This window comes from Coregonus clupeaformis, unplaced genomic scaffold, assembly GCF_020615455.1.
Source record: "Coregonus clupeaformis isolate EN_2021a unplaced genomic scaffold, ASM2061545v1 scaf0785, whole genome shotgun sequence".
In the NCBI taxonomy this organism is placed as follows: Eukaryota; Metazoa; Chordata; class Actinopteri; order Salmoniformes; family Salmonidae; genus Coregonus; species Coregonus clupeaformis.
The window spans coordinates 220872-243952 of NW_025534240.1; the positions used below are offsets into that span (position 1 = coordinate 220872).

Genomic DNA, 23081 nt, shown 5'->3' on the forward strand with positions numbered 1-23081 from the left:
ACACAGTCTCCAAGCTGGGCTCTCGGAGGACAAGAGTGCTGCACGCCACTTCCATGAGGAATATAAGGATTTGGAGATACTTACCTTTGGGAAATTCACCTTTGGATATATGCACCTGTGGAAATACGTGTGGGACATTTGGAAGGACGTTTTGCTGGGTTGGCCATAGCTGCAACGTGGAAGACAGTAAGACTGGGGAAAAGTTATTTGAGCGAGGGAGAGGTAGATGATTTTGGATGTGGAAGAGACATCCCTGAACTGTTAACCCTTAAGAGCCACCAGAGAACAGTATTGTGTTATACTTTCGATAGTTTCCCAAGACCTTTAATAAAATCCTTGTTTTGGTTGAACCTGGTCTCCTTGCACTACTTGAGCAATCCCGCTGAAAGCTGTGTAGCCTCTCGTGACGTCACAGATGGTGGAGAATACGGGCACGCGCTGTTAATAGTGCATGTCAGAGGAGGATACCGAAGGTTTGATCACCCAGTTTTCCAAGTTGGCCGTAGGCTCCCGCCGACTGAAATGGAGGACATATTGAAAGCCCTTGTTGCTGGCCAGCAAGCCCAGATGGAGCAACCGGGCTCTCTTGGAGGAGCAAAAGAAAGCCAACCTTCTGAAGGCAGAGGAATTGCAGTTGCAGAGACAGATGGTTGTCCAAAATACCCGCCCAATAAAGGCAAGTGACTTTATATCTAAGATGGGAGCTACCGATGACATTGAGGTATACCTGCATGCATTTGAGGCCACGGCCACTAGGGAAGCCTGGCCCAAGCAACAGTGGGTTGGTCTGTTAGCCCCCCTTTCTAACCGGGAAGCGCTGAATGCTGTCCGGGACCTGGGCCCTGACCAGGTTACTGACTATGATGCCCCGAAGTCTGAGATCCTCAGCAGATATGGACTCACAAAATTTGGTATGGCTCAGCGCTTTCACAGTTGGACCTTCCAACCAGACCAATCCTCCTCGGGCGCAGATGCATGAACTTGTCCGAATCGCAAGGAAATGGCTGATCCGCAGAGGAATACAGCAGCGGCGGTGGTGGAGGCGCTGTGGTGGATCGTTACCCACGCGCCCTGCCTTATGAGGCAAAAACGGTTCATCAGTCAACAGGCCTGACCACGGCGATCTGACCGTGGAAGCTGTGGAAAAGTACCAGGCCACAGCGGAGATGCTGGAATGCTTCCCTGAAAAGACCCCAGGAGTGCGGCCCCCACCACAAATGGGGAAGGACCCGTCCAAAGGACCCCAAGGGTCTCGAACCCAGCCACGTCAGGATTTATCCCGGCTCCAAGGGGGAGCCAGAAACCAGGCGGGTCCAAGAAGAGTACACCAGGAGGGGGAAACTCGAGCAGTGTTACCGGTGTGGGGAGATGGGACATATCTCCTGGCAGTGTGGGAAACCAGCCGATGAACCTATGCCCACTGCGGAGTCCTCCAGCTCAGCACCCACACACCGGGTTGCCTCGCTCTTGGGAGTCGAGATGGCGGCCCAGATCGACCCCACCTGCCCGGTAACTGTGAATCACCATGATGTGGAGGCCTTACTGGATTCTGGTAGCCGGGCCACCCTGGTGCGTAAGGATTTGGTGGGCCCAAGGTGTCTGACCCCCGGGGAAAGTCCTCCCAGTTTCCTGTGTCCATGGGGACACCAGAGAATACCCCATTACTGAACTTACAATGACCAGCACACGGGGAACCATACACACGACGGTGTGGGGTGGTTGATTCTCCCCCGTCCCTGTCCTAATTGGACGAGACTGCCCAGCCTTTACCCACTCTGGAGAGAGTCTCAGGAGAGGATAACCCGAGTACCTCGGAAACGGAGAGGCAAGACTCATCCTGGGAAGGCTCCCGTGCAATCCTCCGAACTCACTCCCGCCCGGGCTCTGATAGGGATGGCAGGTGCCCAGACCGACACAGAGACGGAGCTACAGAATCTGGACAAAGAACTGTCTGGTCTGAAGGGGACCGCTGAGAGGTATCGTTTGTTAAAGCAACAGTTAGACATGAAGACAGAAGAGTTAGATATCCTCCAGGCTAAACTCCAACAGAGCTCCTTCCATAAGCAACAGGAGGAGCTGGAGAGGCTGCGCAGGACCATCGAGGAGTGTGAGGAGACCCTGGAGTAGTAAGGAGGTCCAGAAGAAGGCAGAGGAGAAGTACAAGGTGTTGGAGAACAAGATGAAGAATGCGGAGGCAGAGAGAGAGAAGGAACAGAAAGCTGCTCAACAGAAGCTAAACTCTGCTAAAACCAAGGCTGATGCGCTCAGTAAGAAAACTCAAGGAGAGACAACAGGAGGCTGAGTCCCTGGTCCTAGAGGTGGAGGAGTTGGAGAGAGAGAGCAGGCTGGCAAGCACCACGGCAATGCAGACGCCTCTCCCGGCGTGATGCCTTCTTCGCAGCCCACCGACGAGGACTCGGTCCCGAGGAGGGGATGTGATGTCACGAGAGGCTGTGTCCTGGAGGGACGTTGCATCCCCCTGAGGTGGCTGCAAACCCAGACAGCTATGGCTCCATCTGCTGGTATGGTCGGGAACTCCACCCCTCTATGGCCAATCTTCCCACGCAGCTGAAACAAATGAGGAGCTGATGAGCTGAAGGTTTGGGAAGGGAAGAGACACAGTCTCCAAGCTGGGCTCTCTGGAGGACAAGAGTGCTGCACGTCCACTTCCATGAGGAATATAAGGATTTGGAGATACTTACCTTTGGGAAATACTCACCTTTGGATATATGCACCTGTGGAAATACGTGTGGGACATTTGGAAGGACGTTTTGATGGGTTGGCTACTAGCTGCAACGTGGAAGACAGTAAGACTGGGGAAAAGTTATTTGAGCGAGGGAGAGGTATGATTTTGGATGTGGAAGAGACATCCCTGAACTGTTAACCCTTAAGAGCCACCAGAGAACAGTATTGTGTTATACTTTCGTTAGTTTCCCAAGACCTTTAATAAAATCCTTGTTTTGGTTGAACCTGGTCTCCTTGCACTACTTGAGCAATCCCGCTGAAAGCTGTGTAGCCTCTCGTGACGTCACAATACGTTTGCAAACATTTCTACAAACCTGTTTTTGCTTTGTCATTATGGGGTATTCTGTGGAAATTGATGTGGGAAAACATTTATTTAATCCATTTTAGAATAAGGCTGTAACGTAACAAAATGTGGAAAAAGTCAAGGGGTCTGAATATTTTCCAAAGGCACTGTAAGCTAAACAGATCGTTCTGCTCCTGTGATTGTGTGCTCAGATGCAAATCGATTGTGTGTTGTTGTATTGTGTTTCAACTATGTTAGGACAGAGGCTTTATGTTTGGCTCGAGCAATGGGTTCGCTGACAGACTACAGAGAGTTGTGTCACATTTTATTCTCCACAGTGTGATCTCTAGTTTACGGGGATAATTATATTTAATCGCCTGAGCTGTCAGTGAAGTGGAAACAGCGCATCGGAATAAAGAGTGTTCATCATAGAGTGTCACCGAGCATTTATGACCGAGTGACCGTGTTTGGACGTTTGTGTATTTGATGAGTTGTTTACTGGGAATCTCCACTCCCCACATGTGTTGATATGTAATATGAAGTGTGTTATGTACTGTAGGTGCTGCCCAGGCAGACGTGTGGCCTGTTTACTCACACCATCTTCTACAACGAGTATCCTGGAGGACCCAAGGAGCTGGACAAACTCATTAACGGAGGGGAGCTCTTCCTCACGGTGCTCCTCAACCCGGTGAGACCTGACACATCTCCAGGACTAGCATCAGGAGAGGAATGCTATATGGTTGCTTTAACCCTTTTTTCCCCCCTGAAATTAATTTTTTGCAACAGTTGTTGGAAGTGACATTTCAGACAGTGCGGAGCCGACTAGGTGTTTTTTCTCTGAACATTTTTCTGTGTTCATTCCTTTCTCACAGATCAGCATCTTCATGACCCACCTGTCCAACTACGGGAACGACCGTCTGGGTCTGTACACCTTTAAGAACCTGGTGAAGTTCCTCCAGAGGTGGACCAACCTGCGGCTGCAGACCCTGGCGCCTGTGCAGCTGGCTCAGCGCTACTTCCAGATCTTCCCCGAGGAGAGGGACCCCATCTGGCAGGTGCATGCGTGTGTGTGTGTGAGAGGCCATGGGAGCTGTGGGTCACTGGGTGTGTGGAACTCGGGGACTATCATAAACCATTGGGTGTGTGGAACTCGGGGACTATCATAAACCATTGGGTGTGTGGAACTCGGGGACTATCATAAACCATTGGGTGTGTGGAACTCGGGGACTATCATAAACCATTGGGTGTGTGGAACTCGGGGACTAATATAACTGTGGTCCTCTGTAGCTCAATTGGTAGAGCATGGCGCTTGTAACGCCAGGATAGGGGGTTCGATCCCCGGGACTACCCATACGTAAAAATGTATGCACACAAGACTGTAAGTCGCTTTGGATAAAAGCGTCTGCTAAATGGCATATTATTATTATTATTATTATTATTAGAAACCATTGGGTGTGTGGAACTCGGGGACTATCATAAACCAGGCTGTCATTTTAGAGAAGGTAGACGGGAGCTAGAGACTTTGCATTTTGACTCCATTTCTTCCTACAGTGCAAGTCCTTTTGATTCAGACTCCATTGCTTCCTACAGTGCAAGTCCTTTTGACTCAGACTCCATTGCTTCCTACAGTGCAAGTCCTTTTGACTCAGACTCCATTGCTTCTTACAGTGCAAGTCCTTTTGATTCAGACTCCATTGCTTCCCACAGTGCAAGTCTTATTTGGGTAACAGCTATGAGAGGCTGGCTCTTTGAACTGTGGTTTTGTGGTGCTTCTGCTGCCACTCTAACACTGTTTCCCATCAACACAGAAAGAAGACCGGTTTCTTTCCCTAAGACGTCCAACTGCCATCTTGGCAGTTCCTCACACTGTCAATATTGAGTTGTCACAGAGTGTATGAGTTAATATAGAGTTGTCACAGAGTGTAGAAGTTAATATGGAGTTGTCACAGAGTGTATAAGTTAATGTGTGCCAGCCGGCTCCCTTTGATGATCAGAGTAAACTGGTGCCTGCCTGGTCCAGAGGTCTCATCATCACAGCACTGTGTTATATGTATTGGGATTAGTATGATCGCTTGGTCGCCTCATTACCCATGAGGCAGATGGCAGTGGGGAGGGAAGGAGACAGATTGATTTAGGGCAGTTGGCAGATGCTGGACTTGCAGGGCTGCTCTGAACACTCTTCCACATGGTGACACTGAAGGCTTTTACCACTCAGGAAGAGCAATGGGCAGCCTGCCTGATGCTGATTACGGGTTCTTTCCTTAGTCCCTTCTTGTACAAGCATAACTGAGCAAGGGGTGAATTAGAAACCAAATGTTTGAGTCTGCTCCCCCAAAGCTCTGTTAGACTAGACTGGTTGGGTTAATTTGAGCTGAATTAAAAGCACCCCTCCCCTTGGCACATTGTTGGTCCCACAGGGTGGATACGGTTGCCTGTAACCGTTGTGCCACATGTTAGTACACTGGCCTCACTGCCCCCACAGGCCTCACTGCCCCCCACAGGCCTCACTGCTTTACCACAGTAACAAGTCCCCTGGCCAAGTCAGTGGTAGACTTTAATTACAAACAGACTGCCGCTAGATATGATACTGAAGTGTGTTGTGTGGAAGGGAGAGAATAATGCTATATATTCTGAACTGGTGGGGCAAGTCGTACCTATGGCAGCTCATCCTGAGGCATACGTTCCTTCCATGTTTACTGAACGGAACTTCCAGGTGAACTAATTCTGCCCACCATGTCCCTACAGGACCCCTGTGAGGACAAAAGGCACAAAGACATCTGGTCCAAAGAGAAGACATGCGACCGATTCCCTAAGCTACTCATCATTGGACCACAGAAGACAGGTGAGCCGTAAACAAATATCATATTGTACAAAAAAACTAACATTTCATAAACAAGATTACCTGAGTTCAGTGATGCAACTACACTCACAGCAATGGCAAGTTTGAACCTAGCGACAGAGACATGACCTGAGCTCATCCCAGGTGCTAGGGCAGTGGTATTCAAAGTTGGAGGAACTGCAGTAGGGTCGGCAAAATTCAAAATAAAACAAATGTAACGTGGGGGGGGGACAAAAATTAAGTGTATTCAAACTGTATATTGTATGTGAAAATATACAGTACAAATGTTTTTGAGAAGGCTAATTTGAAAAATAAAATGTTATTGAGTAAATGTATTTCTTTGTTTCTTTTCATTTTGATAAGAGATGAAAATGTATTAAATTTAAGGTTTAATACATTTAAGGTGTTGATGTAAAAATGTACCAATTTTAAGATTGTGTCATATTTTGGGTGTGGTCGTGAGAAATTCTTGTGAAAAAATTGGGTGTCTAGAAATTCTGCCGAAAAAAATGGTGTCCCCCCTACTGAAAAATGTTGAACACCACTTTGCTAGGGGGTTATAGATACTGTATGTCTGTGTCCCAAATGGTACCCTATTCCCTTTATAGTGTACTACTTTTCCTAAATAGGGAATAGTGTCCCATTTGGGACACAACTTATGCCCCAGTTAAGGCGTCGGCATGCTTCGGTTCGGCAAGCGCCTAGCCTACTCCCTTAGAAGACCTACGCTTAAAAAAACGAGAAAAAAAGTGTCAATAGTACTTTTTGTCCATCTAGAGATGCCTTAGCCAGTATACACTTCCTCCAAATAGTCAGAATTAATCTGTCATAAATTGACGTTTTTTGCAGAGTCGCGCAATTCTATATCTAACTAAGATGTTTGGTGCCGTGTTTCTCAAGTGAAAAAAACGTGCATGAAAATGAGCCGTCTCTTGTTGAATGACAACAAACACTTCATTGAAGAATCCCTACTGTTGACCAATCACAGACAAAGGGGCGTAGACTTCGGCTACCAACTTTGGCTTGCCTCGAGAATAAATGTTGTGTGCACGAACAGCTGGGGAAAAAAACCTTGCCAAAATCTAAATGAACGAAAACGTCACAAAATGTTATAATATATGCACAAACTGTTCCGAACTGCCCCGGCTCTCTCGGACACGGACACCAGGGTGTGGCTCACAGTCCTAGATCCACTGCACCAGGAGGAGAAGTTATTCTCTGCCTGGCATGGAGCAGCCTTGAACCTCTGTTTATTGACAGCCTGGAGAGAAGGGATGGGTTATTGGCAGCTGAGCAGCCATTTACAGAGTGTCACACACTTTATTTCATTTATAGGTTCACCGTAGGCAGGCAGGCAGGCAGTCACTGGGTTTTATTGTAACCTTGACTGCTCCCAAGTAAATGGGAATTCCAGGTTTACTGCGTAGCCTAATTAAACTTCTTGAATAGGTCTTAAGGGAGTGATAGCCCTCCTTCTGAGAGTGCTGTAAAATGGCCCTGTTAATCGTTTCAATAAAAATGGATTAGGGGGTTGGGGCTGAGAGTAAATTTACACACTTCCACATTTTAATGACCTAATTGCACCAACATTCACTATAGTCACGTCAGCCATCTTGTCTGTCAACTAGTGACAGACAAGATTTTGGAGGGTCATGGAGGCCGATGGCCAATAGTTTAGGCTGATATTCAATATCATAAAATTTGACATTTTTTATGACAAATTTCCCAATTTTTGTATCAATTTTAAAATGAAACAATGCATTGACTTTTGTTTTTATCAATCTAACTACGTAACACATTGGTGGTAATGTTATTTGAATGGTAAATCTCTTGATAAACTAAGTCAATTAAGATGGCATAGCCTACTCACAATACAGGTGAATGCATATTCAATATGAGTGTGTGTGTATATATTGAGTTGAGCTTGTTTTGGCTGATCAGTGGAGTCTATGGTGCAACAGATGACAAATATCTGATTGCCTTCAATTTGGGACTTACACTACATGGCCAAAAGTATGTGGACACCTGCCCGTCGAACATCACATTCCAAAATCATGGCCATTAATATGGAGTTGGTCCCCCCTTTGCTGCTATAACAGCCTCCACTCTTCTGGGAAGGCTTTCCACTAGATGTTGGAACATTGCTGCGGGGACTTGCTTCCATTCAGCCACAAGAATTAGTGAGGTCTGGCACGGATGTTGTGCGATTAGGCCTGGCTCGCAGCCAGCGTTCAAATTCATCCCAAAGGTGTTCGATGGGATTGAGGTCAGGGCTCTGTACAGGCCAGTCAAGTTAAAAAGATTTCAAATAGACATTTCTTGATATAAAACTTTTAAGTTGCATGTATTTGAAAATATTGGTCAGTCCAAAATTGCTTTATAATTCTGTCACGGAAATAAATGTATTTCCTGTTACCAAGTAATTTACAGTTTCTATGCCTTTAGTTTTCCATGTGGACCAATGTATCTGTGAATTCTGAAAAGCTATCCAAGGATTGTTCCATAGGGTTGTGTTTTTAGGGAGTGATATTGGTTCTTGTAGAATCCGTTTCATTTACTTCCATGTAGTTATAGTGTTCTTAACTATGAAGTTAATGTTCTTAGCTTCATCTTTAGACATGTGAAAAGATTCTGGGGATGAGAATTTGCATCTTCAATATGTACCAATTGTTCTGCTTTAGTGCATTTAACTACACTGAGTGGACAAAACATTAGGACACAGACTGACCAGGTGAATCCAGGTGAAAGCTATGATCCCTTATTGATGTCACTTGTTAAATCTACTTCAATCAGTGTAGATGAAGGGGAGGAGACAGGTTAGAGAAGGATTTTAAAGCCTTGAAACAATTGAGACATGGATTGTGTGTGTGCCATTCAGAGGGTGAATGGGCAAGACAAAAGATTGAAGTGCCTTTCAACGGGGTATGGGTAGTAGGGGCTAGGCGCACCGGTTGGGTCATGAACTGCAACGTTGCAGAGTTTTTCAAGCTCAACCGTTTCTTGTGTGTAGCAAGAATGGTCCACCACCCAAAGGACATTCAGCCAACTTGACACAACTGTGGGAAGCATTGGAGTCAACATGGGCCAGCATCCCTGTGGAATGCTTTCAACACCTTGTAGCATCCATGCCCTGACAAATTGAGTCTGTTCTGAGGGCAAAGGGGGGAGGGAGTGACTCAAGGTGTTCTTAATATTTTGGTTACTCCGTGTATGTCGCAAGTAAAAGCCCTGGTTGGCGAGTTGAAACAATTCCTAGTCTGGAAGGTTAAAACCACCCTCTGGAAGATTTTTATTCTATCAGTTTTATTTGCCCATATAAAGTCTGTTATGACCGAGTATACTTTCTTAAAACAATGTCTTCGGTGGGGTAGTTGGTATTACTGAGAAATAAATAAGTAACATTTGGAGCCATGCCATTTTGAAAAGGTTTATTCTACTTGTAAGATTTATGGGAAAATTGTTGTATTTAATTAGATCTGCTTTCATATTGTTGATAATGGGATTATGTTATCTTTATAAACTTGTTATTTGTTGTTACTTATTAAGCATCCTAAGTATTTTATATTTGTTGTGGTCCACTTAAAGAATTGCTGTAGATCATGAGTTATTATTTTTCCTATTGCCATTATTTTGTTTTTTTCCATGTTCATTTTATATCCTGAGATTATAGGGCATTCTGAAAATATTTTTAGCAAGGCGGGCATTGGGTTTTCAATATTGATCAGGTATATCAGGAGATCATTTGCAAATAAGTTTAGTTTATATTCATGTTTACCAATATTTAGGCATTTTAAAATCATCTAATCCGACTATCAACTGTCAATTTACGGAAATCATCTAATCCGACTATCAACTGTCAATTTACGGATATGATTGTGGCTGGTCAGATCAGCACACCAGTAAATAGCTAACGTTACACCGCAAGTCAGATGGCTCGTAGCCGAAAATTGTGCATGTTCAAAATGATGACTAGCTAACGTTAGCTAGCTACATGGGCAATTAGCTCTTATCTGATATCTTAGCACCATGTTTATCTAGCCAGCTAGCTAGCATAGTAGCTAATATAGCTAGCTAGCTAGCTAACACCAACAGATGAAAGGGTTAGTTATCCTTATATTTGCTAACGGGTCACATAGCTATCTGCATAGCTAACTAGCTTATTGCATGCACGTCGACACAAGCCTTATTATTAGTGAATTAAACTAATATTTACAACAGGAGTTAAATGTTGGTCTCTGTGTCAATTCAACCGTTTCTCAATACTATCAATCAATCAATCAATTTTATTTTATATAGCCCTTCTTACATCAGCTAATATCTCGAAGTGCTGTACAGAAACCCAGCCTAAAACCCCAAACAGCTAGTAATGCAGGTGTAGAAGCACGGTGGCTAGGAAAAACTCCCTAGAAAGGCCAAAACCTAGGAAGAAACCTAGAGAGGAACCAGGCTATGAGGGGTGGCCAGTCCTCTTCTGGCTGTGCCGGGTGGAGATTATAACAGAACCATGCCAAGATGTTCAAAAATGTTCATAAGTGACAAGCATGGTCAAAAATAATCAGAATAAATCTCAGTTGGCTTTTCATAGCCGATCATTAAGAGTTGAAAACAGCAGGTCTGGGACAGGTAGGGGTTCCATAACCGCAGGCAGAACAGTTGAAACTGGAACAGCAGCAAGGCCAGGCGGACTGGGGACAGCAAGGAGTCACCACGGCGGAGTCCCGACGATGGTCCTAGGGCTCAGGTCTCTCAGTTGGCTTTTCAGCCGATCATTAAGAGTTGAAAACAGCAGGTCTGGGACAGGTAGGGGTTTCGGAAGCAGGCAGAACAGTTGAAACTGGAATAGCAGCAAGGCCAGGGGACTGGGGACAGCAAGGTGTCAGCATGCCCGGTAGTCCTGACGTATGGTCCTAGGGCTCAGGTTCTCAGAGAGAAAGAGAGAACGAGAGAATTAGAGAGAGCATACTTAAATTCACACAGGACACTGGATAAGACAGGAGAAGTACTCCAGGTATAACCAACTAACCCCAGCCCCCCGACACATACACTACTGCAGCATAAATACTGGAGGCTGGAGAAGGAGCGGTCCGGAGAACACTGTGGCCCCATCCGAAGAAAACCGGACAGGGCCAAACAGGAAGGATATAACCCCACCCACTCTGCCAAAGCACAGGCCCCGCACCACCAGAGGGATATCCTCAACCACCAACTTACAATCCTGAGACAAGGCCGAGTATAGCCACAGAGGTCTCCACCACAGCACAAACCAAGGGGGCGCCAACCCAGACAGGAAGATCACGTCAGTAACTCAACCCACTCAAGTGACGCAACCCTCCTAGGGACGGCATGAAAGAGCACCAGCAAGCCAGTGACTCAGCCCCTGTAACAGGGTTAGAGGCAGAGAACCCCAGTGGAGAGAGGGGAACCGCCTGGCAGAGACAGCAAGGGCTGTTCGTTGCTCCAGAGCCTTTCCGTTCACCTTCACACTCCTGGGCCAGACTACACTCAATCATATGACCTACTGAAGAGATAAGTCTTCAGTAAAGACTTAAAGGTTGAGACCGAGTTGCGTTCCACATGGGTAGGCAAACTGTTCATAAAAAATGGAGATTATAGGAGAAAGCGCCGTGTTTGCTTAGAAATTTAGGGACAATTAGGAGGCTAGGGTGAAGGCAGATGGTATGAGGCAGGACCAACTCGGAAAGATAGGTAGGAGCAAGCCCATGTAACGTTTATAGGTTAACAGTAAAACCTTGAAATCAGCCCTTGCTTAACAGGAAGCCAGTGTAGGGAAGTAGCACTGGAGTAATATGATAAATTTCTTGGTTCTAGCAGGATTTAGCAGCCGTATTTAGCACTAACTGAAGTTTATTAGTGCTTTATGGGTAGACGGAAAGTAGAGCATTGCAGTAGTTAACCTAGAAGTAACAAAATGGATTAATTTTTTGCATATTTTTTGGACAGAAAATTTTGATTTTTGCAATGTTACGTAGATGGAAAAAAGCTGTTGAAACAGTTTGATATGTCCGCCAAAAGAGAGATCAGGGTCAAGAGTAACGCCGAGGTCCTTCACAGTTATGAGAATTCAAACATCAAGATGAATTGTCAGATTTAACAGAAGATCTCTTTGTTTCTTGGGACCTAGAACAAGCATCTCTGTTTTGTCCGAGTTTAAAAGTAGAAAGTTTTCAGCCATCCACTCCCTTATGTCTGAAACACAGGGTTTAGCGAGGGCAATTTTGGGGCTTCACCATGTTTCATTGAAATGTACAGCTGTGTGTATCCGCATAGCAGTGAAAGTTAACATTATGTTTTCGAATAACATCCCCAAGAGGTAAAATATATAGTGAAAAACAATAGTGGTTAAAAGGAACTAGGAACACCGAAATGACAGTTGATTTGTGGAGGACAGACCATTCACAGAGACAAACGATATCTTTCCGACAGTAAGATCTAAACCAGGCCAGAACTTGTCCGAGACCAATTGGGTTTCCAGTCTCTCCAAAAGAATGTGGTGATGAGAGTGTCAAAGGCAGCACTAAGGTTAGTAGCACGAGGACAGATGCAGAGCCCGGTCTGACGCCATTAAAAGGTCATTTACCACCTTCACAAGTGCAGTCTAGTGCTATGATGGGGCTCCAAAACCAGACTGGAAGCATTTGATAATTGTTTGTTTAGAAAGGAGTGAAGGTTGGGCAACAGCTTTTTCTAAAAATTTTTTGAGAGGAATGGAAGATCTGAGATAGGCGATAGTTTTTATATTTTTCCGGGTCAAGGTTTGGCTTTTTAAGAGAGGCTTTATCACTGCCACTTTTAGTGAGTTTGGTACACATCCGGTGGATAGAGAGCTGTTTATTATGTAACATAGGAGGGCAAGCACAGGAAGCAGTCAGAGTTTAGTAGGAATAGGATCAGTATGCAGCTTGAAGGTTTAGAGGCATGATTATTATCATTGTGTCAAGAGATATAGTACTAAAACACCAAGTGTCTCTCCCGATCCCAGGCCCTCGGAGAGCTGTGCAGATCAGGACAGCTAAGCTCTGGAGGAATACGAGATTCAAAGAGGAGTGAATTTGTTTCTAATGGTAGATCTTTTCCTCAAAGAAGTTCATGAATTTATTATGCTGAAGTGAAAGCCATCCCCCTTGGGGAATGCGTTTTAGTTAGCTTTGCAACAGATAAAAAGAAATTTTGGATTTTTATTTTCCTCGATTAGTTGGAAAAGTAGGATGATGAGCAGCAGTGAGGGCCCGGTACTGCACGACGTTTTCAAGCTAGTCGGAAGACTTCCAGTTTGGTGTGGAGCCATTTCGCTCCAATTCCCGGAAGCTTGCTTCAAAGCCGGTATTTTCTGTATACCAGGGAGCTAGTTATGAAAATGTTTTTGCTTTTAGGGGTGCAACTGCATCGTATTGGAAGGTAAATGAGTCTCAGCTAAGTGGTTAACGATTTTGTCCTTGATTGGGTAGGCAGAAGGAGTCTGGAAGGGATCAAGGAATTTTGTGTTGTCTGAGAATTTATAGCACGACTTTTGATGCTCCTTGGTTGGGGTTGAGCAGATTATTTGTTGGATTGCAAACGTAAAAAATGGTGGTGATAGTCAGGATTGTGGGAAAACATTAAGATTACAACATATTCATGGGACAAAACTAGGTCAGAGTATGACTGTGGCAGTGAGTAGGTCCAGAGACATGTTGGACAAAACCCACTGAGTCGATGATGGCTCCGAAGACTTTTTGGAGTGGGTGTGGACCTCCAGTGAATATTAAAATCACCAAAAATTAGAATATGATCTGCTAGGACTACAAGGTTGATAGGAATAGGAAACTCAGAGAGGAAGCTGTATATGGCTCAGGAGGCCTGTAAACAGTAGCTATAAAAAGTGATTGAGTAGGTGCATAGATTTCATGACTAGAAGCTCAAAAGACGAAAACGCCATTTTTTTTTGTAAATTGAAATTTGCTACGAAATGTTAGCAACACCTCCGCCTTTGGGATGAGAATATGGAAGTGTAACCAGGAGGTGAGGCCCATTTAACACAGAAATTATAGTTAAGCCATGTAGCAGGCTAATCACATCAAGATTATGATCAGTGATTAGTTATTGACTATGACTGCCTTTGAAGTGAGGGATTAACATTAAGTAACCCTATTTTGAGATGTGAGGTATGACGATCTCTTTCAATAATGGCAGGAATGGAGGAGGTTTTATCTAATAAGATTGCTAAGGTGAAACCGCCATGTTTAGTTTTGCCCAACCTAGGTCGAGGCACAGACACAGTCTAATGGTATGGCTGAGCTGACTACACGACTGTGCTATTGGCAGACTCCACTAAGCTGGCAGGTTGGCTAACAGCCTGCTGCCCGGCCTGCACCCTACACTGTGGGGCAGAGGGAGTGAGAGCCCTAGGTTGGTAGATAAGATGAGAGCACCCCTCCAGCAGGGATGGAGTGTCCTCATCACAGTAGGCTTGGTCCTGTTTGTGGGTGAGTCCAGAAAGAGGGCCAATATCTACAAATCTATTTTTGGGAGGGGCAGAAAACATTTTCAACCAGCGATTGAGTGGAGACTTGCTGTAGAGCCTGGCCACCCCCCCAACTGGGAGGGGGCAGAGACAATTACTCGATGCCACACATCTTTCTAGAATACACGCTGAAGCTATGTTGCACTGGTGACCTCTGATTATCCTAACATCTACACCTTTCTGTTGGAGAATGAGATGACTTCTGCTGCTGGGCATTGTAAGTCAGGGGGAGTGGGGGGCCGGCATAGCAGCAGGTTTGATATGTGGAGGGTATCGGGCAAAGCAGTTAGAGAAGGGGCCGATAGGCGATAGACTAGAAAAGGCAATATCCCGATATAATCAGTGGCCGATCAACGGTGTCTGGTCAACTTTACATCCACCACCCCTCTTTAACTGTCACTTGATCTCTAACTTAGTTGAGTGTTTTGGTCTTTATTGCTATTTAAAGCTTTGGCACATGAGATGTAGTAAATAGTAATTACCAGAAATATGCACGTTTAGCATTTACATCAAATTGTATATTTATATTAAATCTATATTTGCATCACCTAATAGTAGCTATCTACATTTTGATATTAGTATGAGCAATACTAACGAAAACGTGGTTCTGTGCAGGCACCACAGCCCCGATGTCCTGGATGATGATCTGACCAGTAACTACCCCAGCAAGGAGACCTTTGAGGAGATCCAATTCTTAATGGCACAACACACAGAGGCATCGACTGGTATGTGATTCCCCGTCCTACCCTAACATATTCATTGTCACCAGTCATTGGGAAATCCTTCTCCAACACTTACAAATTCGGTGATTTTGGGCAGCATGAATGAATGGAGACACATTGTCCTGTAAACCACCATGCTTTTATAGTATATTAAACCAACTGAGTTGCCCAGTTTTAAAACATATTCAGTTAGTATTATTGGCTTTAGGGGGAACATTTCATCCTTCAAAGGGAGAGGATTTAGTTAACCCCCTCTGAGCTCAATCATTGATTAACAGAAAGCAGACAATTTGGATTTAGAATAGAATGAATGTGTGTGGTGGGCTCAGTTGTGGAAGATCTTTTTTGCCAAGTGTGTGTCTCTTATTGCTAGAGTGACTGGTTTATGCTGGTGCAATCATATGTTTTATCCATTAAATTAATAGTTATTGATGAAAAAATGAAAGTAGTTTTGTGTAGGTAGGATAGGCTGTTAGGGACAGGAACCGCCACACCGGGGTAAGTAGACAGCAGAAAACGTGATAGTACGGTAATAGTTTCAAGCTCGATGTGGATGGTATTAGTAGCCTACCAAACGCTAACTGCCTACTCAGCACTCTATTGTCCCTCTAATCACTCTGAATCAATGCAAATGTTATCGAAAATCTAATCAAACACTTCATGAGAGCCCATAAACTCATGTTGCGCAACATTTCTATAGGCTATGCAATTGTGTGAGAAAACAGAGTGATGGCCTCTACTAAAAAGAGGAGGATCCCATCAGCTTACTATAAGCTAGGCCTATATAAGTGCATGGGAATGTATTCAGACTCCTTGACTTTTTCCACATTTCGTACGTTACAGCCTATTTAAAATGGATTAAATATGACAGCCCGCTTGAGTTTGCCAAAAGGCAAGAAAGACCCAGACCATGAGAAACAAGATTCTCTGGTCTGATGAAACCAAGATTGAACCCCTGGCCTGAATGCCAAGCGTCACATCTGGAGGAAACCTGCCACCATCCCTACGGTGAAGCATGATGGTGGATATTCTATGGGGGATGTCTTTCAGCGGGCAGGGACTGGGAGACTAGTAGGATCTAGGGAAAGATGAATGGAGAAAAGTACATAGATCCTTGATGAAAATATAGGGACAGGACCTCAGACTTGGAAGTGAACCCAGCCCACAAGACAACGACTCTAAGCAACAGCAAGAGAAAGGAGGTCGGGACAAGTTCTCCCTGACAGCCTGTAATACCTACATGCTTTCAAGCAGACCACCATAGTCCCTGTGCCCAAGAAAGCGAAGGTAACCTGCCTAAATGACTACGCCCGTAGACTCACGCGTAGCCATGAAGCGCTTTGAAACGCTGAATGGTAATAACACATCATCCGAAACCCAGACCCACTCACATACCGCCCACAGATCCACAGATGACGCAATCTCAATCACACTCCACACCGCCCTTTCCCACTAGGAAAAAGGAAACATGTGAGAATGTGTTAATTTATGAGCTCAGGTCAACACCATAGTGCCACAAAGATCACTAAGCTAAGGACCTGAGACTAAAGACCCCCTTGCAACTGGATTGACTTCTGGAGGGCCGCGCCAGGTGGTAAGGGTAGGCAACAATACATTTGCTAGTGATCCTGTCCCCTCCTGTACTCCCCTGTTCACCCACGACTGCGTGTCAAGCACTACTCCAACACCATCATTTAAGTTTGCTGAGAACAATATAGTAGGCAACGATGAGACAGCCTATAGGGAGGAGTCAGAGACCTGGCAGTGTGGTGTAGGACAACAACTTCCCCTCAATGTGAGGAAGACAAAGGAGCGATTTGTGGACTACAGGAAGAAGGAGGGCTGAACAGGCCCCATTATTATAATAAAAAAAAAATAAAAAAAAAAAATGCATTTAGCAGACGCTTATCAAAGCGACTTAGTATGCGATGCATAATTACGGTGGGTGGTCCGGGATCGAACCCACTACCTTAGCGTTACAAGCGCCATGTTACAGCGAGCTACAAGGACAACATAACATAGAGGACACCCATACACACCAGAGGACCACCCATACACATCAGAGGACCACCCATACACATCAGAGGACCACCCATACACACAGAGGAAAACATAAGGAACATAAATAGGACACCCATACACATCAGAGGACCACCCATACACACTCAGAGGACCACCCATACACTCAGAGGACACCCATACACATCAGAGGACCACCCATACACACTCAGAGGACAACATACACATCAGAGGACCACCATCAACATCAACGAGGCTGTAGCTGAGCGGCGAGAGTTCACGCTCCTTGGTGTCACATCACCAACAAACTATCATGGTCAAACACACCAAGACAGTCGGGAAGAGGGCACTCGAAACACCTTTTTCCCTCAGGAGACTGAAAGATTTGGCATGGGTACAGATCCCTCAAAAAGTTCTACAGCTGCACTCATGAGAGCATCCTGACCGGTTGCATCACCGCTGGTATGACAACTGCTTGGCATCCGAGTAAGGGCACAGAGGGTACGGGTAGTACGGCCCAGACATACTGGCCAAGCTTCCTGCATCAGGACCAATAAGACAGTGTAGAGGAAGGACCAAAAAATTGATCAGTACCCAAGTCATAAACTGTTCTGTCTGCTACGCATGGCAAGCGGAACCGGAGGCCAAGTTAGATCCAAAAGGCTCCTTAATAGCTTCTACCCCAAGCATAAGACTGCTGAACAATAATCAAATGGTCACCCAGGCTATTTACATAGCTGTTTATTATCTATGCATAGTCACTTTACCCCTGCCTACATGTACAAATTACCTCGACTAACCTACCGCAATTGATGAACCGGAGTATATAGCCTTGTTATGTTATTTTGTGTTATTTTATTTATTTTACTCAGTTTATTTAGTAAATATTTTTTAACTCTATTTCTGGAACTGCATTGTTGGTGAAGGGTTTGTAACTAAGCATTTAAGTATTTGGCGCATGTGACAAATAAAATTTGATTTGATTTGAATGTCTGAGTGGCCCAGCCAGACGGAAAGAAACCAATAAATAGAGACTGAAAATAGGCTGTAGCGAGTCATTAATGACAGAGCTTGAGGGGATTGCAGGAGAATAATGGGAGAAAACTCCCAAATACAGGTGTGCCAGCTGTAGCCATACCCAAGAAGACCGAGGCTGTAAGTGCCAAAGGTGCTTCAACAAAGTACTGAGTAAAGGGTGAATACTTATGTAAATGGGATATTTAATTTTTAATAATTTGCAAAAATGTCTAAACTTGTTTTTTTAATTTGTATTATGGGGTATTGTGTGTAGATTGAGGAAAAAATACAATTTTATCATTTTAGAATAAGGCTGTAACATAAGAAAATGTGGAAAAATTCAATGGAATACTTCCGAATGCACGGTATTTTTTCTCAACTTTCCTACCATATTAAGCAATTGCTTCTCTTCACAACAGGAGTATACTATGGCTGGCATGAAAATGAACCACGGGAAAAGCGCTCATTCGCTATTTAAGTGCATAGATTATTTTTTTTTTCCGCTGCCCTGTTGGAGATAAGTGCATGATAATAGTCATTTAAATCGAAACAAATTTACAAGTATATAGTATAAAGATTAAATCAAGAAGAGTGTGATGGGTGACAATATTAGTCACTTGTGAATGATGCCCAGCTTAAGGAAAGAAACAGGCATGCATTTTTCCCCAGACTTTTCAAATCATAGTCTCACACCTCATGTAGCTAGCCCATAGGCCTATATGTTTTGATAAGGTTTGTATCACAACTAAAGTTACATAAATAACTCAAAATTAAACATATAGGATGACCTGTTTTTTTTGTTAACCGCTTCAACACAGAATAGCTGCATGTGGCACCCTCAAATCGCTAGCGAAAAATAGCATCATTGTATTATATGTTCAATTGTATTTTATACTATAAAATAATGCCACAGAATTCTAAGCAAATCTTGTCTGCTAAATTAACTAGTGTAGCCCACAGCCATATGGAAAGCAGATCAGGACCTAACATAAGACAATCAGAGTATGCTATTCTGTTCTTCTGAAATAGACTACATTTTCTTCATATCATGTTTCTTTAGACCTGTCTGAAATAAATAATGGATTTATTGTGATGGTGTAGGCTATATTAAGTGGATTTATTGAATTTTTAAATGTAAAGTACCAGTCAAAAGTTTGGACACATTTTTAACATTTACATTTTAGTCATTTAGCAGACGCATCAGAGCGACTACAGTTAGTGAGTGCATAATTTTTTTATTTATTTTTATATGGCCCCCCGGGGAAACGAACCCAAACCTTGGGGCAAGCGCCAGGCTACCAACGAGTAGAACACATAGGTTTTATTTATATTTTTACATAGAATAGAGGAAGAATAAAAATGAAATAACAATATGGAATCATGTAGTAACCAAAATAAGTGTTAAACAAATTGAGATTTTTAAAAGCCACCCTTTGCCTTGATGACAGCTTTGCACTCTTGGATTCTCTCAACCAACTTGACTGCATTGCATGCTTCAACAGTTTGAAGGAGTTCCCACATATGCTGAGCACTTGTTGGCTGCTTTTCCTTCACTCTGCGGACGACTCATCCAAACCATCTCAATTTGGCTGAGGTAGGGATTGTGGAGGCAGGTCATCTGATGCAGCACTCCATCACTCTCCTTCTTGGTGAAGTAGCCATGCACAGCCTGAGAGGTGTGTTGGGTATTGTCTGTTGAAAAAAAAATGATAGTACTAAGCCCAAACCAGATGGGATGGCGATTGCAGAATGCTGTGGTAGCATGCTGGTTAAGTGTGTGCCTTGAGTTTAAATAAATCACAGACAGTGTACCAGCAAAGCATCACACCCCTCATGATGGTAGGAAACAAAAGATCATGCATCTCCTCTGAGCTCACAAAGACACACGTTGGAACCAAAATTAAATTGGATATAGACCAAAGGAAGATTTCACCGGTAATGTCATTACTTTTTGGCCCAAGCAAGTTTTTTTATTGGTGTCCTTTAGTAGTGGTTTTTGCAGAAATTCACCATGAAGGCCTTATTCACAGTCTCCTCTGAAACAGTTGATGTTGAGATGTGTCTGTTACTTGAACTCTGTGAAGCATTTATTTGGGCTGCAAGTTCTGAGGCTGGTAACTAATGAACGTGATCTTGCAGCAGAGGTGAACGGATCTTCCATTCCTGTGGCAGTCCTATGAGAGCCAGTTTCATCATAGCGCGGGATGGGTTTTTGCAACTGCAATTGAAGACATTTTCAAAGTTATTGAAATGTTCGGATTGACTGACCTTCATGTCTTAAAGGAATGATGGACTGTTGTTTTTCTTTGCTTATTTGAGTGTTTTGCCATAATATGGACTTGGTTTTTACCAAATAGGGCATTGTAGGTGTGTTGGGTAGTAACCACAACTGATTGGCTCTCAAACGGTAAAGAAGGAAAGAAATTCCCCAAATTAACTTTTTAATAAGAAAACTAATTGAAATGCATTTAGGGATACCTCATGAAGCTGATTGAGAGAATGCCAAGAGTGTGATAGTGTAAGGCAAAGGGTGGTTATTTGAAGAATCTCAAATATAAAATTATATTTGATTTGTTTAACACTTTTCTGGTTACTACATGATTGTATTTTGTGTTATTTCATAGTTTGATGAATATTCTACAATGTAAAAATAAAGAAAAACGAATGAGTAGGTGTGTCAAACTTTTAAATGGTAGTGTAGATGTTAAAAAGATAGGTTTGTAGATGCATCGAAGCCAGGAGATGCTAACTTGTTTATGTTAATTAACGGACAATTAATGAGACCGGCAGTATTTCCTTGACAATCAAACAAATTTTTCATGACCAAGCCCCGTAGGAATTGGTATTTGTGATGTATTCATAGACTTAGATAGACAGCTCTCAGTGCCCCAAATACTTTTTTTAACATGGACAGCGCCAGGGATTCACCCCTTTGAAGTAGTAACTGTGGGGATTCATGAGTTAAGAAGGATCACATAATTGTCAGGTCATCAGAAGAGATCAGTCGATTAATTATATTCTGAGCAAACATTCCATTAACTGATGGGGAGTAAATCACTAACCTTTGGCTTTTAGTGCTAAGAAACACACGGAATGGACAAGAAGTAGTAGATGAACCTTGACCCCTACTAAATCAAAGGCACCGTAAATCTTTTGTTTGCCCATTCATCTCTGAATGGCACACATAAAATCCTTGTCTCAATTGTCTCAAGGCTTAAAAAATCCTTCTTTAACCCATCCCCTCCCCTTCATCTACACTGATTGAAGTGGATTTAAATGTGAATAATAAGGGATCGTGAGCTTTGACCTGGATTCACCTGGTAGTCTAGGCGCCCTAATGTTTTGTACACTGTGTATGTATCGGGTCAGTGGCCTTGTTTAAACCCCCTGTCTGTGTGTCGTCTGTCTCTGTCTGTGTGTCATGATTGACAGGTACATGGAGTACTTTCCCGACCCTCCAACACAAGCTCAGACTTTTACTATGAGAAGAGTGCCAACTACTTTGACTCAGAGGTGGCTGCACGGCGGGCAGCTGCCCTCCTGCCCAAGGCCAAAATAATCACCATCCTCATCAAACCCTGCAGACAGGGCCTACTGTAAGTGAGCCCCTTCCCTCCGAGTAAAACCCCTCCCACGTTCATTTCCAACACCAGACTATATTATAGGGATAGCAATTGGGTGAAATGTGTGGGTGGGCTTGAGGGTAGCATCACTCCTTTCCAGGTCAGATGTACTGCTGATTTCCCTTGAGCTTGGAAATAAAGTAGCGAATAACCTGGTGAGAAGTAGGTGATGTAACCGGTTTGTACGAAAGTGAGAAATTAGTTGGAATGCCCTTTGCAAGGAACAGAGGATTAAAGACAAGGGGAATTGTGAGTATATGTTGCTGCCCCCAGCACCAACAAGAGAAGTCTGAAGTATACCTCCATGATGTATCACTGCTGGCCGGAGACCACAAGGCGCGGGTGCTCCAGAACCGCTGTCTGGTGCCGGGTTGGTACGCCACCCATCTGGACCGCTGGCTTAGCCACTACCACCAGCCAGTAGGTGTATTGGTTATGTATGCTATGTGTGTTTGCAGATGTTATAAGCATGTGGTTAAATGTGAACAAACATTGATTTATTCAGTCTGTGTTATATGTAATGGTTATTAGTAAGTGGGTGTGTGGTATATTGTTGTTGGTATTTGAATGAGAGCTACTAGTTGACATATGTGGTGTTGTAAAATGGTTAGATCTGGTTTGGATGGTCGAGTGTGAGGAGGAGCTGCTGCAGTGATGGACAAGATCCAGAAGTTCTTGAGCTGACAAACACACTGGAACTACCACAAGATTTCTAGGTGAGTGTTTATTAGCCATTGCAAACATTATATACCCCTGGCTTTTGCTAGAGCACAACATCACTATGTAGAAAATCATGGCAAATGAAGTTTGTTGCCGGTAAAGTTGTCAGTTGACTATGTCATCACCGCTTATGTTATGGAAAATCAAACTATATTTGCATATAGCATCTAGTATCCCCGAAAGTTAGCTTGTTAACTAGCATATTGATGTGATTCGTTATTAGCTAGCTAGCCAATTTGATGTGGATTCATCAATCAATGAAGCCTATTTTGTCTGGTCAGCAGCAATCATGATTGAAGTTAGGCCTACATTGAAGGAGAAAAAAGCACATTAGGTCTACTTTTAACACTATACAGTTGAAGTGGAAGTTTACATACACCTTAGCCAAATACATTTAAACTATTTTTCACAATTCCTGACATTTAATCCTAGTAAAATTCCCTGTCTTAGGTAGTTAGGATACCACTTTATTTTAAGAATGTGAAATGTAGAATAATAGTAGAGTGGATGTATTTTAGCTTTTATTTCTTTCACTGCTATTCCCAGTGGGTCAGAAGTTTACATACAACAGTATTTGCAGTACTGCCTTAAA

General features: G+C 43.7%; 1 protein-coding gene across 1 annotated transcript in view; it reads left to right on the plus strand.

Annotated features, from left to right (window-relative positions):
- Window positions 1-15038, plus strand: part of LOC123485662 (bifunctional heparan sulfate N-deacetylase/N-sulfotransferase 1-like) — a 33770-nt gene extending 18732 nt beyond the window's left edge. The window contains exons 6-9 of the mRNA XM_045216741.1: window positions 3588-3716; window positions 3901-4083; window positions 5774-5870; window positions 15004-15038. Coding sequence (XP_045072676.1) covers window positions 3588-3716; window positions 3901-4083; window positions 5774-5870; window positions 15004-15038 — 444 coding nt within the window. The remainder of the gene's footprint in view (window positions 1-3587; window positions 3717-3900; window positions 4084-5773; window positions 5871-15003) is intronic.
- Window positions 15039-23081: the final 8043 nt, after the last annotated feature.